The 16,258-nt window shown below is 40.5% G+C and overlaps 1 protein-coding gene across 3 annotated transcripts in view; it reads left to right on the top strand.

Annotated features, from left to right (window-relative positions):
- PTPRH (protein tyrosine phosphatase receptor type H) overlaps nucleotides 1-16,258 on the top strand; it is a 167,415-nt gene that overhangs the window by 133,858 nt on the left and 17,299 nt on the right. For all 3 annotated transcript variants that reach the window (XM_069740841.1, XM_069740843.1, XM_069740842.1), the window contains 10 exons: nucleotides 1,808-2,071; nucleotides 3,020-3,289; nucleotides 5,007-5,276; nucleotides 7,604-7,864; nucleotides 7,968-8,243; nucleotides 9,845-10,162; nucleotides 12,478-12,738; nucleotides 12,820-12,904; nucleotides 13,843-13,893; nucleotides 15,110-15,197. In XM_069740841.1, the coding sequence (XP_069596942.1) occupies nucleotides 1,808-2,071; nucleotides 3,020-3,289; nucleotides 5,007-5,276; nucleotides 7,604-7,864; nucleotides 7,968-8,243; nucleotides 9,845-10,162; nucleotides 12,478-12,738; nucleotides 12,820-12,904; nucleotides 13,843-13,893; nucleotides 15,110-15,197 (2,144 nt within the window). The remainder of the gene's footprint in view (nucleotides 1-1,807; nucleotides 2,072-3,019; nucleotides 3,290-5,006; nucleotides 5,277-7,603; nucleotides 7,865-7,967; nucleotides 8,244-9,844; nucleotides 10,163-12,477; nucleotides 12,739-12,819; nucleotides 12,905-13,842; nucleotides 13,894-15,109; nucleotides 15,198-16,258) is intronic.

Below are 16,258 nucleotides of genomic sequence, written 5' to 3'. Positions count from 1 at the left end.
CAAAAAAAATAAACCCCCACAAAAACATACAATACATTTTTTGTAAAGACTTAGGCCCCAAATCATCAAAGTGTTTTTGCCAGTAACCTGACGTAAAACGCTTTGATAAGTCACAACATTTTTGCTAAACTCAAGTGTGCATAAAAACTTAGCAACTTTTGGTGTTTTCGCAACAGTTTTGCCCAGCTCTATTAAAACGTGGCATGGGGGCATGACCTCTCAATTTATCTAACGAGCTGTGGCATACCTTACAACAGTCTTGAAGAATCAGGTCCAAATTACTTAAGGATAATGATATTACCCTCAGTATTAAGTAGAAGAATGAAGGTCTATATTCATGCCACAAGGCGAACATTTCCAACACTCTAAACAGTTGTTGACCAGAGATGGGAGAATCGATTCTCAGGACTCGAATCCAATTCAGTAATGTGTGACTGTGGACACAGAAGGCCTTGAATTCTCCTCGTATCCCAGCAATCCCGGTTCTTCTTTTGATTAGCCAGGCTGGCATAGTGTCATCCTTGTGGCATGATGTACACACAACATCGTTCCAGCCCGACTAATCTAAAAGAAGGGCCAAGAATGCAGGAAAGTAAGGAGTTTCACAGGCCTCCTGTCCAGCGGTCATGGTGTACTGACCTATCCAATGGATCAGACACTTGCGAATTGATCTCTATTGTCAACTATATTCTACAGTGCAAATATTGGTTACAATTTTTGGGGGATTCACTACTTTCAAATATGAAAAATCTTTGACTAGTCTTAACTTATCGAATATATTCATTGGTAAAAAAAAGGTCAAGCTCCTTTGTAATACCGACCTCTGTTACCCTCTCAATTCTTCAGTTGATATGTGAATAAATAGATAATTAATGGTTTTTGTTCTGGTCTATTCAGTATATGTATTGCCTCTTGTGACTATCTGATCATGTCAAGTCCTGATTTTTTTGGACATCTTTTATTGGGTTTACCACATACACATCTTGTCCTCCGTGTATATTGCTGAATGGTAAAAGATTATTTGAATAGGAGGCAGATGTGTAGTACCCTGCTGCGGCCACTATCAGAAAACGGAGCAGCCCGCAATTGAGCAATTCTGGCCGGCGGGTGCCGACACCGAGAACAGCTGATTGGCTGGTGTGCCGGGTATTTAATACAAGCTCTGAGGGCAGAGTTGTCTTCTAGGCACCATCCTCCTCAGAGCCTGGAAGAGATCACTTATATAAAGGGATAAATGATGATTTATCAACAACAAGGCATCTGCAAGCTCTCCAGCCATTTTCTCAGTTTTCTTAATCCGATCAATGAGAATTAGAGTTGGTGCGCATCCGTTCACAAGATTAGGTCGTTTGACCACATCAGTAATCGGTGGTTGCTGAACAGGAGGCCTAAGAACCACCAGTTTCCTGATGATGTCTGTGGCTCTTCTTCTGGTCAACCTGCCTGGCTTGATGTAATCGCTGCAGTATGACCCCCACACCAGGCTGGCTAATAGAGAAAAGAGCTGCAGATACTACGAGGTAAGTGGTGGTTCATAGGCCTCCCATCCAGTGGTCACAGATTACTGACCTGGCCAATGGGCCAGGTCCTGCGAATTGATTTGCTCCAACTTGGTGAGAACCTCTTTTAATCAAGGATATACCACTTGTGATTAAAAAAGAAAAAGTACATTTGTGGGTAACGGTAACAAAATTTCTACAACTTCGATGTGCATCGCAAATTCAAGTTTCCTACATCTGCCACTGGTATACAATAGTGACATGAGAAAACGAAAGACTAAACTTTATTCTTGATTTTGACTCCTTAGAACCTTCTCCAATCACAGACTTGAAGGTATCTTCTGTATCAAACAGTTCTGTGACTCTTACGTGGACAGTTTCCACCAGTGACCCAAATGGCCCATCTTACCACTATACCGTGAATTATGGGTCTACAAATAAAACTAATATAAAGACTAGCCCTGCAGAGATAATGGGCCTAGCTGCGGGAACGGAGTACAGCTTCACCATCTATGCAGTCACCACCAATGGGATTTCTAGCAAGCAATCTAATGTTGATAAAGGGACAACAGGTAAGTTAATTTAAATACGTCTATATAATATAGTACAGCGTTACTAATTGGAGGCCAAATAATTAAGGGCACAATCTGGTGAACATATAATAAATCCATGTCCTACGTGTGAGAACATCTGACCGTACACTGACCCAAATGTGCCAGCCAGTGACTTCACCTATGTGAAGGCATCTCCAGCACCCATCCAATTTACCGATGTCACTGACCCAAATTTTGTACATGTATATTGTTATGTATAGATGTGTGAACTTTGTCTTAGACCAGTGTTCCCCAACTTCGGTCCTCAAGAGTCACCAACAGGTCATGTTATCAGGATTTCCTTAGTATAGTCCAGGTGATGCAATTATCACCTCATCAATACTAGGGAAATCCTGAAAACATGACCTGCTGGTGGCTCTCGAGGACTAGAGTTGGGGAACACTGCTTAGACAGTGGAAAGCCAACCTGCTAAGCTGCCCAATTTCCCTATACACATGCCTCCTCAGCCCGACCAAGGGAGCATGTATTTTCGATGAGAAAAATTAAGTGAGAAGTTGCAAGACATCTCTGATAGCAAAATTATCAGGTGATATCAACATTTTAGGCATGTCAGTCAAAAGTGGGAACATCTCCATGCACATTAATGTTGTTCTACCATCCTTTATTTCATATGATCGGCCGCCTGAAGGAAGGTGGTCTCCTGACATACAACCGTTGATGATGCTTGGCCAGCAGTTTAGGGAGATGGCTGGTTGTCCTTCCAAAACTATAATGCTTGAGACACTGGTCATTAGACCCAGAAGACTTTAATGTGCTGGGAAGAATGTTCCCTCCATCACTCTGGCTGTATTTGTAGAAGCCCATATGTAGATCTTGTGTGCTAAAAGTAGTTTTAGGTATTAGATCATGATCAATTTAAAAAAAAAAATATATATATATATATATATATATATCTTCTATTTCAAGAACCAAACGTAGTCCAAGGAGTGGATGTAACGTCTGTGTCAGAAACTATGGTGACTCTCCAGTGGCTCTTCTCCACGGATCCTAATAATAAGAGCTATACATACACTGTGGATGGACAAGGCGACCACTTCACCAAGATTTCAAACATAAGCAACAATTCTGTAGAAATAAAAAACCTATTACCAGGAGTGGACTACAACCTCACTGTCTCTGCAGTTACCCCGAACAATGTTTCTAGTGATCCATCTAAAATGATTTATACTACAACAAGTAAGTTCATAAAAAAGTGAATATCGCTCTTGACATGATGCGCTTTTGAGTGAATCATTTTATATCCGAAGCAACAGGGTGGAGGGTCCTACTTGGCATAACCCATCATTAACACTTATCTTCTGTTTTATGATAAAATACATTTATTTTTAATTCGAAGAGATAATATTCTGGAAAAATTCTTCAAGCACAATAAGTTAAATGACAAATGCTATAAAAAGTACTTCTGGATATATATTGTAGACCCTCTAATGTATTGTTGATCATGGGGATGTACAGTGGGTCTTGACACAGTCGAGACGGTCCATGGCCAAGTTTGATCTGATATTCAGATTGCACTCTTCCATGTAAGTCAATGAGTCCATGGAAAACCTCATACTGCAATCGGGTGACATCTGAGTGCGGTCCGATTTCCACGGACTGACGCACTGGAGAAGGTGGAGAAAGAGAATCAGATCACACTATGATCAAAATCTGATCAGAGTTTTATTAGGGTGTGATTAGCATAATCGACCTGATTCTCTCAGATGAGAAAATATACTCTCTTGTGACCCTAGACCTAACTTGTGCACAGTGATGTATGGACCCATAGGCTTTCTATTGAGCCTGTACACCAGCGGGCCACACTTATGCTTGTGGTTGAGTATTTCTGACCCAGACCCAACTAATTTTCTCACCTTCACGCTACCACCATCTATGACTTCTGTGTAGCCCTTGGTAGCGACCAAACATGAAACCAGAGCTCCAATGGGTCTTCTCACATTTTGATGGTGATATTTCTTCATCCTACTTAGTTTTTTTGTCTTGTGGATTAGGACTTGAACTTCAGTGCCGCCTATTGTAAGAAGCGATCCTAAAAGTCAGTATCGACCCTTTATTGAGCCTTGCAATATGTCTTGGGATAAAAGCCAAACCGGAAATCCCAACTTGCCGACTTGTTTCATGGTGTTGTCCCTCCTCAGTGCAAAGTATGAGATCTGATTTGCCTGTATGAGAGGCCTCTGACCGGGGTCTAAGGGGTAAGTTTCTCCTTATGGAGAGTGACACACCTGACATGTCAGTGTAAGGACACTTATAGGACATGCAATGCTACTTTAGTAAATTAAATACCCAAATTGCCTCTTCATTAAGGAATGGACTTGAACTCAAGTGCCACCTAAGTAGCAATCCTAAACGTCGATATGGACCCTTTACACATGACTTGGGATAAAAGACAAACCAGATAACCAATTTGCCAACATGGTGTCTTGTTGTATTGCCCCTCCTCAGTGCAAAGCATGAGATTTGATTTTTCAGGTGAAAGGTTAAAGGCTGGGATCTAAGGGGCAATGTTTCTCCAAGTGGAGGGGCAATTATCATATTTAATTTCCCAGGGATGCATTGCACGATCTATAAGTCTCCTTACACTGGCATGTCACTCTCCACAAGGAGAAATGTTACCCCTTATTGATTACAGAGTTTTGAGCGCATTTCTTCTTTTGTAGAGTTTAGACGTGTTATACATAACTATTTTAGACTTATGAGTCTCTATCACTGCTGATTGTGTGAAGAACGGCTTGAGAAAGAACCAGATATTAGATCCATTAAGAATATGGTGAGATTAAATGAGAAGAACCAAGTGTTCTTCTTGATGATACTCCTATTCATGTGTAGGACAATTAGAAAAAAACAAGATGTAATAGATATATTGTAATTAATTTGGATTTTATATTTCCAGAACCAAGCGTAGTCCAAGGAGTGGAAGTATTGGATGTATCAGAGAATACGATCACTCTTCAGTGGGATTTCTCCAAGGACACCAATAACAAGACTTATACTTACACCGTGGGTGGTAAAGGCGTCAATTTCACTGAGATTTCAGATATAAGCAGCAATTCTGTAGTCGTCCAAAACCTATCACCAGGAGTGGACTACAACTTCACGGTCTCTGCAGTCACCAAGAACAAAGTTTCTAGCCAACCGTCTAGCCTTGTTAGTACTACAACAAGTAAGTTGACATTACGTAGTGCCGACATTTACCTGACTGTTCGTACGTGAGATGATATGGAGAGTTTGAGAATAAAGTAGGGTATAGTGAGATGATGTAGCAGAGTAGATGTATTTTTGCAGTCTTGCACCTCGTCAGATCTCATGGCATATGTGTCGGCAGAGGTTGGCTCTGGAAATGAAATGTGTAATTTCACGTTGAACATTCATTTGAACTCAATTTCCGAATGTGCCAGACATACCATAATGGGAACCAAGTCTTAAAAAGAGGATTTCTGTTCTTGTTCATTGAAAGAGGATGGGGAAGCCTTATACCAGCCAAGATGGAGACCATAAAAAGGCGTTAGTGCTGGGACCTTCTTCTTTTCTCAATACTTTCCCTTCGCGAGCACCACACTTCAATACGGAATGCCAACAAATTGTTTTGCATTCCTAGAGATCTTTAAAAGGCCAGAAGGTCATGTTTGATTGTGGTGAGACCCATTATAAAGTCATTTTTCTGTCTCGGACTTTTATGCCATATCTACCTCTGAGAGTTGCACCTATTTTGAGAATTGTTCCTCATCGTTAACCATATTTGACATTTTATTTATATTCATAAATGTAAAGGAGAGGAACATAACTTCATCTCCTTCCCGACATACTGTACGTCGTAGATGGCGCTCCATACCTAGCAGGTGTCAGCTGTGTTATGCAGCCAACAACTACTGCTAACAGCAGCAAATGGACCTAGCTCCAGTCACTGCCATTTAACCCCCCAAAAGCCTGTGTCTGTCAGTGATGGTGGTACTTAAAGGGAACCTGTCACCCCGTTTTTTCAAGATGAGCTAAAAATACCGTTAAATAGGGGCAGAGCTGTGCTTTACATTAGTGTATTTTGTGAGCCTTTATTCCCCACCTATGCTGCAGAAATACCTTTGTAAAGTCGCCGTTTTGGGCTGTCACTCACGCTGGTCAGGTCATATGGGCGTGGTGACAGCGCTGTTTCTCCCCCAGATCTCCGTTGGTGGCGTAGTGGTGTGCGCATGTCCAACTGGCGAATCCACTGTGCAGCTTGAAGGAAAATAGCACGATCTGCGCTATTTAGCCGTTTATCGGTGGGCGTGGCCATCTTTGTGAGGCCGCGCGTGTGCAGATGGTTCTTCTCGGCTTCCCGGGGCTTCAGGAAAATGGCCGCGGGATGCCGCGCGTGCGCAGATGGCAATCGGAGATGCGAACTCCATGTGCGCACGCGCGGCATCCCGCGGCCATTTTCCTGAAGATCCGGGAAGCCGAGAAGAACCATCTGCGCACGCGCGGCCTCACAAAGATGGCAGCGCCCACCGATAAACGGCTGAATAGCGCAGATCGCGCTATTTTCCTTCAAGCTGCGCAGTGGATTCGCCAGTTGGACATGCGCACACCACTACGCCACCAACGGAGATCTGGGGGAGAAACCGCGCTGTCACCACGCCCATATGACCTGACCAGCATGAGTGACAGCCCTAAACGGCGACTTTACAAAGGTATTTCGGCAGCATAGGTGGGGAATAAAGGCTCCAAAATACACTAATGTAAAGCACAGCTCTGCCCCTATTTAACGGTATTTGTAGCTCATCTTGAAAAAACGGGGTGACAGGTTCCTTTTAAGTGGTTTGATCCTGATGGTGCTCCTATTCGGTGCCCATTGCTTTCCGTCTTATTAGGTGATTGTGGGGTGGTGGTGGTTTGGGGCTAATGAAGGCCCCCATCACCAGCATCTATCTGTTACCATGAAACCATCCTGTGATCTGCGACTAGGCTTGATGGTAGATTATATTGTCTATTTATTGCGTTACTGTGGATAAAACAAACAATGACGAATTCAAGTCAGAACTAAAATGATTTAAAAACAAATATATATATATATATATATATATATTATATGCATATATATTTATTATATATTATGATATAATTTTAAACAACCTTACAAGTTTAGTATCATTGTATTCATTCTGACTCTGAGGACAGGTTGACAAAGTCGTTTTTACTGCATGAAGAACGTTGCAAAAACACAACCCAAATAAAGAATAGAAAAATTGCTGTTTTTCACCTGAATATTTTTTTAAAACATTATAATGAATAATGCCTTTCAAAACCGCTCATCCCACAAAAAAACATATCTGATATGATTATGTTGATGGGAAAAAAATTAAAACTGCTACCGTATGTCTCTTGAAAAAAAGGGGAGTTAAAAAAAACAAAAGCACAAAGACAAAAATTGACTGTCATGGGAGAGGGATAAGAAATAAAAATGATCAGATCGGGTATTAAAAATCGAGTTTTTTTTTTTTTTTCTCTTTTTAGTGCCATCTACAGTGTCAGATTTTCAGATTGTTGACAAATCAAATGATTCTGTAAGTTTTCACTGGACTGTCCCCAATGATATTAATAAAGACTGGTATTCCTACATTGTGGTAAGGAATGACAGCGTCGAACTACAGACACGCAACAATTCATTGGAAGTGAAGGATCTGGCCGCAGGACAAACCTACAGCTTCACCATCGTCACTGTCACCAGCAATGGTGTCAGGAGCAGCAAATATCCCAGTATAGGTTGCACAACAAGTACGTCCTTATGATCAATTTTAAGGGGAAATAATCTCACTATTAATCTAGAATTTATTTAAAAGAATTTAGACCTAAAATTATTTTTGTCCTTTTTTTTCAGGACCCAATGCTCCAAACAATCTTCAAGGCAATGCAACTAATATCTCTGAAATATACATTACCTGGGCGCCGCCAGGAGACGTTAATGCACACTTTTATAACTACCATGTGACGTGGCAAGATACAGCGGCAGCACAGAAGGAAGCAACTAGTGATACTACTAAGGACACACATTACAGTATAAAGAACCTGTTCCCGGGACATCTTTATGATATAATTGTCACATCTGAGATCCAAAATACTAAAAGTGTTGATGCGCAAACATTCGCTGCGACCAGTAAGATTATTTCTTCTATGCACATAAATTGTCGTCTCCTTAAAGAAGACCTGTCAGTTTTTATTATTTTATTCCTATTGTTCCCCTGAGAACTCAGTTTTTCGTTTTATTTAAATACACCGTACGGTTCCAGATATGTAGGCCTTTCTATTTACCGCATTTGTTTATGGATGTAGCTCCCAAGATCCTCGGGGGCGTGTCTTTAGGCTGCTCTTCTTTCTCAGCCACGCCCCCTAGGAAAGACCATAAAACTAGCAATAAATACAAAGGTTCATATCTATAAAACTGTATGGCGGATATAGTAAAAAAAACACACAAAATACTCAGTGAAGCAGTGAGAATGATACGAGAGTATTTTAAAAATATTAATGTTTTTTTTTCCAAGAAACCAGGCCAGGTGCCAGGTTTGTCTGTAGGCTCTGCATGGTATTGCAGATTATCCCCATAATCTTGAATGCAGCTGAGCTGCAGTATCAGAAACGGCTTGACGTTTGTCAAAGGAAATGATAAGGCCCAGTTATCAATTTGTTCATACGTTGCAAGGAGGAATAATTGGGGAATGGTATAACACAGAGCTCTAAGGAAAGATATTACAACATTATAATTTTATTATTTTATAGAAAATGCCGGAAATCTGGTTAGCTAAGCCGGACATGTCGAAAGAGAGAACAGATCCCTTTTAATAAAAAAAACCCTCCATTGCCTTTAGTTTCTTTATATTTCAATACCCTCCTTGATTCAATACCACAAATTATTATGACAATCTTCCTTTAGTTGAGTAGGGGGTCTGGGCATTGTGTCCATTATACAGACACTAAAATGTGCCTGTCATCTCCTAATACCAACTGTAAAGAAGTGTTCCCCTTAAAGGGAACCTGTCACCATGAAAATGCAGTCCAATCTGCAGGCACTATGTTATAGACCTGGTGGCGCTAAGAAGATTGATATAAAGTTTTGTGAGAAAAGATTCAGTATAATCAGTTTTTTACTCATTTAAACCTCTGCTCTTTCTGGGGGGTTTTGTCCAGTGGGCGGTCCTATCGGTGACTGACAGCTACCTGTGTATGCACTCATATATAGAAGGCTGTCAGTCACTGATGGGACCGCCCACTGGACTAAAATCCCCAGAAAGAGCAGCAGATTAAAGGATTATAGCACAAGTGATGTGTTAATCACTAGATGTCCGACTACTGGGACTTCAAATACTCTCAATATCAGGGGTCTAACTAGGTGATAAGATAGTTTGGTTTTTTTTTTCCTGAAAAAACAAGTTAAGTCCATACACAAGCAGTTGTAAATTATGCCTTCAATTAAAAGGGGTTGCATGAGCTTACGAAATAAAATTTAAAAAAAAGAGACCACTAATAACTTGAAGAAAAAAATCATTTTTGGTGTACGACATTGCTGCTTAGCTCCATTGACTTGCTTGGCTCCATTGATGGAATGTTGCCTGAAATTTTTACATGCTGACATTCGGTCCTTGCAAAAAAAAGAAAAAAGTCATCAGATCAGCGATGTCAATACTGAGAGGTCATATATTTCCACACACAGCACTCAGACAAAAATACGTTCCCTTACATGATTTTTTTTCTTTCTTTCAGAGTCCGTTCCTACAGAGGGCTTAGCTGTGGGTCATGAAAGCAACACCAGCGTCACACTGACATGGAAGAATCCGAATACTCCGCATAGTCTTGTGTCAGGATATCGGGTCACTGTCTATGTAAATGGAGAGAAAAAAATGCAAACTGAAACCAGTCAAGAAAAATATGTTGTGGAGAACCTGGACCCTGGAAACGTTTATGACATCACTGTCGAAAGTTTTTCTCGTATTCCCAAACCCGGAATCACGAGCCGTGCGTCCAGAGCGGATACCACCATCACATCCTACAGCAATCCAAGCTTAATCAAGGCGGAAACCGGTAAATAAGACGCCGCCGATCAATAGTCCCAAACTAACCTCAACTAGCCTGTAATGCATACGTAGAATATTTGCCAATTCATTATTAGATTTGCCCCCCCCCCCTTTTTTTTCTTTGGTTTTTGGTGCTTTTTGCCCATTTTTCATTTGCTCCTGATTCGTCTTTTAATTTGTGCCTTTTTTTAAACCTTATTTTATTGGTGTACGCCATTGTGTGGGGACTTTATTTTCCAGATGTTTTCAATAGATTCATCAATTGTGACTATGTTGGTGAAAATTTTAGCAAAACGTGTTAGTTTTTGTGCAAAAGAGGTGAAGGGCAAAACTAAGGAGCATTTTTTATATTGCGCGAAATTCATGAACCACATGCGCCATTTTGAAACATTTTACTTAAAAATGTAAATGAATACTAAATGATAAAACGGACTTAAATAACCTGGTTACAGGCCCTTGTTAAGGGTCTGATTTATCATTTGCATTTTTTGACTGCTAAGCTAAAGGTATGAACATAAAAGGTCCTTTAATGCTTATTACATTCACACCTTGCTAGTAGAATTTAGTTCACCCATTTTTTGAGAAGCCTATTCTTGAAGGTTCATGCTCAAATGCAGCTTAGTGGGCAAGTCACGTCTCCGTGTGCTGGTACGTTGCCGCCCATGTCCAGCCTCTAGTCATTGATTGACAGGTTTCCTCAGTGACCTGTCTCCCTTGCGCATGCGCCATTATTGCTTAGGTTCAGGTTACCAATGTGAGAAAAATTGATTTTGCTCACCTGATGGGGTTGTGCAATTAGACATAACTCTAGATTACGTTTGTGGACAAGGGTAATATCTTTGCCGGTATGCTGCTCATCTGAAAAACTATGGAAGGTGACTTTTTTGTCCCAGAAAAATCCTCCATGTGGATGATGGTTTTGGCCACATAACCTTGGACTCTCGCATTGGGCTAAGAGCCTTCACAAGGAAGCGCCTCTGAAAAATCTTTTCTCTACTATAAAAGGGTGTTAGCTTACAAGAAAACTCCTGCCCATTTCATGCTGTCAGCAATGGCACCACATGGAAGAGAAATGTCACAAGGCCTGAAAAAGAAAATAATTTCTTTACACAAGAAAGGAGAAGGTTACAATAATAGCAGCAAAGCTTTACTTATCATACAGACTACTGTAGCGAAAGAGATACAAAAATTTAACAAAGATAGAACTGCAACCATCTCATGTAGACGTCCAGGCAACCACAGAAGTTTAAACCTAAACAGGAGCGTTTTCTAATGAGAAGGGTTGAAGAAAACTGACATGCAAGTTCACTGCAGCGTAGCTGAAGTAGAAACTAGAAAACCAAACAGGGGGTGAGTGTTTTCCATGACACAATACAGCGTACATTAGAGAAGAATAGCATGCATGCATGTCGTCCACGAAGGATGCCCCTCCAAAGGCCTAAGCACAAGAAAGCCCACCTGCAATTTTCCAGGACCCATGCTAAAAAATACGAAGACTACTGGGACTCTACACTCTAAAGTGATGAGAACCAAGATAAATGTTTTTGGTACTGGTGAGGAGTAAAATGAAAAATGCATGGTGCCTACAGTGAAGCATGGTGGTGTCAGTATCCTTCTGCATGAGTGCTTCTGGTGTCAGGAAGCTACATCTTATTGATGGAATCATGAACTTACAGATCTACTGCTCTATAATGAAAGAGATGTGGATATCATCACTTCGTGACCTTGGTAGATGTGCACTTTTCCAGCAGAACAATGATCCAAAACACACATTTAAGGCTACCATTGCATTTCTGATGAAGACCTGGGTGAAAAAAAGATTCACTGGACAAATGTCTCTTGATGTGAACCCATCCGGACACCTATAGGGAATTTTGAAGACACAAGTTGAGCATCACTCTTTATCCAGCCTCTAAAAGCTGTCCGTTTTGAAAAATGGGAAAAGATAGATGTTGAAATATCTAGGAGACTTGGTGCTGTCCTTAAATATCATGTCATACAAAATACAGTGAAACTGAAGATTTTATAATCAAAGCAATATTATTAACCTTACTGTTATGGGTTCAAAGAGGTCTATGAAACTCGGTCTTGTCAAAATTTTGGAAATTGTTCAGTACGATATTGATTAAGAAGTTATTTTTCAAAGGGGTGTACTCATTTATGCTAAGCACTGTACATTCGCTTTACATTATGTTAATTGAAAATCCCTTTATACCTAGAATTTTCCTCTACGATACGAGTAATATAGAAGTTCCAAAACGAATCTATAGAACATACCTGAAGATCTCAATGCTTGGCTAATTAAGCTTTCCCCTTTTTCAGAGCCTGACCCTGTCGGTAACCTTAGGTGTTCTAAGGTGGATGCGTACCAGATAAAGGTTATTTTTGAATGTCCTCGTGGGAATTTTTCTGCATTTGAAGTGCTGGTGAACAAGGAACGCAGCATTAAAAATCCCGAATGCCCAAATGAGATCATAGTATCCAACCTTCAACCTGCCGCCAGTTACAAAATTAGTGTGGAGACGCTGGCTACAAACAAATCTACCATCTCACGAGTGATAAACTGCGCAACTGACAACACGGGTAAGTCGCCAGCTGCCTCGCGCTCCACTCTCCTGAACGTTGCATGGACGGTTCATTGACCAAACCTCTCTTTTTCGGCAGGAGTCATTGTTGGATCAATATTCGGCGTCCTATTATTCCTTCTCCTCATCGCAGTCATCGCATTCTTTGTTCTGAAGAAGAGAAGGTGAGATATTGTTTTATATATTTTTTTTTTTTTTCAGAAATATTTCCACGATTTCAAGGCTGGGGGGTATTACATAAAATCCCCCCCCCTCACAAAAAAAGAAAACCGAACAGAATTTGTCTGATTTCCTGACTCCAAAATAAGTTTTAGATACATCTCATACTGTTTCATTGATTTGTTGATTTTGATCCAAAGTATATTATTGAGTAATCCTAAAAGGGGATTTGTCATCAAAATTCCACTGTGAAAACTGAATCCATAGATTTTATTACATAACTCTTGTTGACCATATGAGACAAATGTACTTTATATCAGTATGGCTGTGTAATTCTGATATCCGGTAATTCTCTTATTAGCCTCCAAGAGAAAGAGCTCTTAAGTGTTTTCATCACTACCAATTCAGCCTGACCGACAGCTTCAGCTTATACTGAGCAGTGTGAGATCTCAGCGGGGAGGAGGAACACTGCTCTATATAATAATAAACTGGGTATTTTGGTTAATAAGTGATGAGATGCTGCTTTTTTCTGCACGGAGTGAATTATGCCAAATTCTGCCCATACAGTGGGGTTGGGGGCCCACCGGGGGATTGCCCTGTTACCCTATGGGCCAGTCCGAGCCTAAGTACAGCATTTGTGCTGTATATTATTGCGCTGTATTAGATGAGCGATCAGGCTCTACTATGCTCAAGTCTCCCAGCGGGACTTAAAAAAAAAAAAAAAAGAATAGAATAACTGTAATATTAAAATGATGAAAAAGAATTGGAAAAAGTGCTTTTTGCAGCAAAATAAAAATAAACCGCAAATGAAAAATTAAACCTCTGTATCTCTTGGCATGCAGTAATAAAAAAAAAATTACTATGTCCTTGGGGCCATAATAGCGGCATCCCGAAGGGTTAAAAATTACATTTATTACACTATTATTATATATTTTTCTCCTAGGTCAAAGGGTGGTCAAGACAGCGGTTATGGTCATAGTCTTCAACGCAGAAAGTAAGTGGCGACATACAATTTGTGTTGCTCAGTTTTACTCTTTTTTATTACATGGTCATATATGGTGCTTCTCATTTTTTATAGAATGTTTTATAGTTTGTTTTTTAAAAACTCTTTTCTTAAAGTTATTGCTTTATTTGGAAATGCTGCAATGCGGAGAACATGTACTATATATGTGGTCATTACCTACAGTGAGGGTAAATCTAAGGTAGCCCGACCTAATGTGTATCAGATGTCCGTCTGCATTTGTAATGGAAAAACGAATGGGTGTGTTGAATATCTAGATACCCAATGCTTTGTCGCCATCGTATTCCACTCCCCTATTTAAAAATGCAAGCCTACTTGGCCAAAACAATCCTACATGTGCGCGGGCGATCATTAGGAATAACTGAAGGCCTGAACCTTTTGAAAGCGAATGGTCAACCTAAGGAGGATGGTGTCAACCTGGCCTAGGGCTCTCTCTGATAGGGTCTGCATCTATGAAGTGCGCTCCATAACATTTTACATTTTATGTTACTTTTGTCAAATTTTCTCCAATGAAATCTAGGGCTACCAAAATTACCCCCAAGTGCCCTTATAATGTAGTTGAGGAGCATGGAAGACGATCTTACATTTTCCAAAGAGAAAACACATCCTTAAAGAGGCTATCCACTTCTTTAACACTGATAACCTATACTTAGGGTAGGTCATCAATGTCACCCGGCACTCTGATTGGCTGTTCCCGGTGATGGCGTCATCAATGTCACCCAGCACTCCAGCCAATCGGCTGTTCCCGGTGATGGCGGTAGCCAAAACTGGCCATTAACGAAACTGCACAGCGCAGATCCGTCACCTCTATAGTGGTCGTGGCTAGGAACTGCACATCTGCCTCTGCTGAAATCAATAGGAGGTAGATAAGCAAAACCCGGCTGCGGCCACTATTCTGTCAACAGAGCTTAGTAGCTCTGAAAACTGAGCAGTACTGAGTGCAGCTGACACTGGAACCAGCTGATCATCAGGGGTGCTGGGTGCCGCACCCCCACCGATCAGACATTGATGACCCATCCTACAGATAGGTCACCGAGGTTAAAGCAGTGGACAACCTCTTTAAGTTAGTATCTAATAAGGTCAATAATCGCTGTACGATCTTTGATGTAATATCTACGGTATGGTTTTTGTACTACGCAACTGATATGACAAGCCTACTTCTCGTCTTGTTCTGGATTTTTTTTTCTAGATATCACACTGTTCCAAAAAACAACTTCAAGCAGCATTATGAAAAGAACCATGCGAACAGTGACCTTGGATTTGCTGAGGAATATCAGGTATTGTTCATTCAGATTTATTATTTCTTTCCCTTAAAGAGTACCTGTTGCAATTGCCGCTGCTCCACTGATTCTAGAACAGTTTTTCTTTTTCTTCTATTCCCCTCCCTTCCAAAGTTAGGCCCCCTTAAAAATAATTTTTTCTCCTCTGTTGCTAGCCAATCAAAACCAGGCCACACCCACAAAGCAATTCTGTGGCCTACATCCAGTTTGTTGAAGGGAAATATGCTTCTTTGAGAGGGGCATAGCTTTGGAATGGAGGGGCACAGAAGAAAAAGAAAAACTGTTCCAGAATCAGTGAAGCGGCACTAATTGGAGGAGGTGCTCAGTAAAAATTTAAAAATTCAGTTAAATGTCCCCTTTAATTTGTATAACCGGATCTAAACAGTGGAATATGTGTTTACTAACATCTGCTTCCTTGGTGAAGAAGAAAATGTAGCAAAGACAGATTTCTACATTGAAAGCTGAGCTATGAGTTCCAAACCTGGAGTTAGATATTCATCAGATACATTTGGTCATTACAGTCCTCCACCACTAGGGGAAATGCTGCTTACCTTGGACCTTGTAATAGAACATCATGCTCCAAGCTCCCTATAGTGGTGGCTTCAGACATTTATGTCTATGGAGGGAATTTGAAAAGGCCTAAAGGGTATGTGCACACGTTAAGTATTTGCAGGACAAATGCAGCAAACAATACGTACGCATTTTGGGGCATTTTGACTTGCGGTTTTAATTCATTCATTTGCATGGAATAGAAACATTGCAAGAACGCTGAAAGAATTCACAGGCTGCAGATATTGAAAAAAAAGCATTGATGGTTAAAATATGCAAGAAAAAAAAAAGAACAGTGTGCAAGAGATTTCAGAAAACTCATTCATTTTGCTGGTACCATAAAACTGAAAAAACTGCAAGTACTCAACATGTGCATAGAATCTTAGAAAACTAAAGTCTGATCAGCTCTAAAAATATAATTAAAAAAAAAATTAATACAGTTTTTTAGATCTGAAATTGTCATGGAGTGAGTTTTACAAGCAGAAGGCACTTCGGGAAACTCTGACATG

The sequence above is a fragment of the Ranitomeya imitator genome, chromosome 10 (assembly GCF_032444005.1).
Source record: "Ranitomeya imitator isolate aRanImi1 chromosome 10, aRanImi1.pri, whole genome shotgun sequence".
Lineage (NCBI taxonomy): Eukaryota > Metazoa > Chordata > Amphibia > Anura > Dendrobatidae > Ranitomeya > Ranitomeya imitator.
This window is presented reverse-complemented; position numbering and strand designations above follow the sequence as displayed.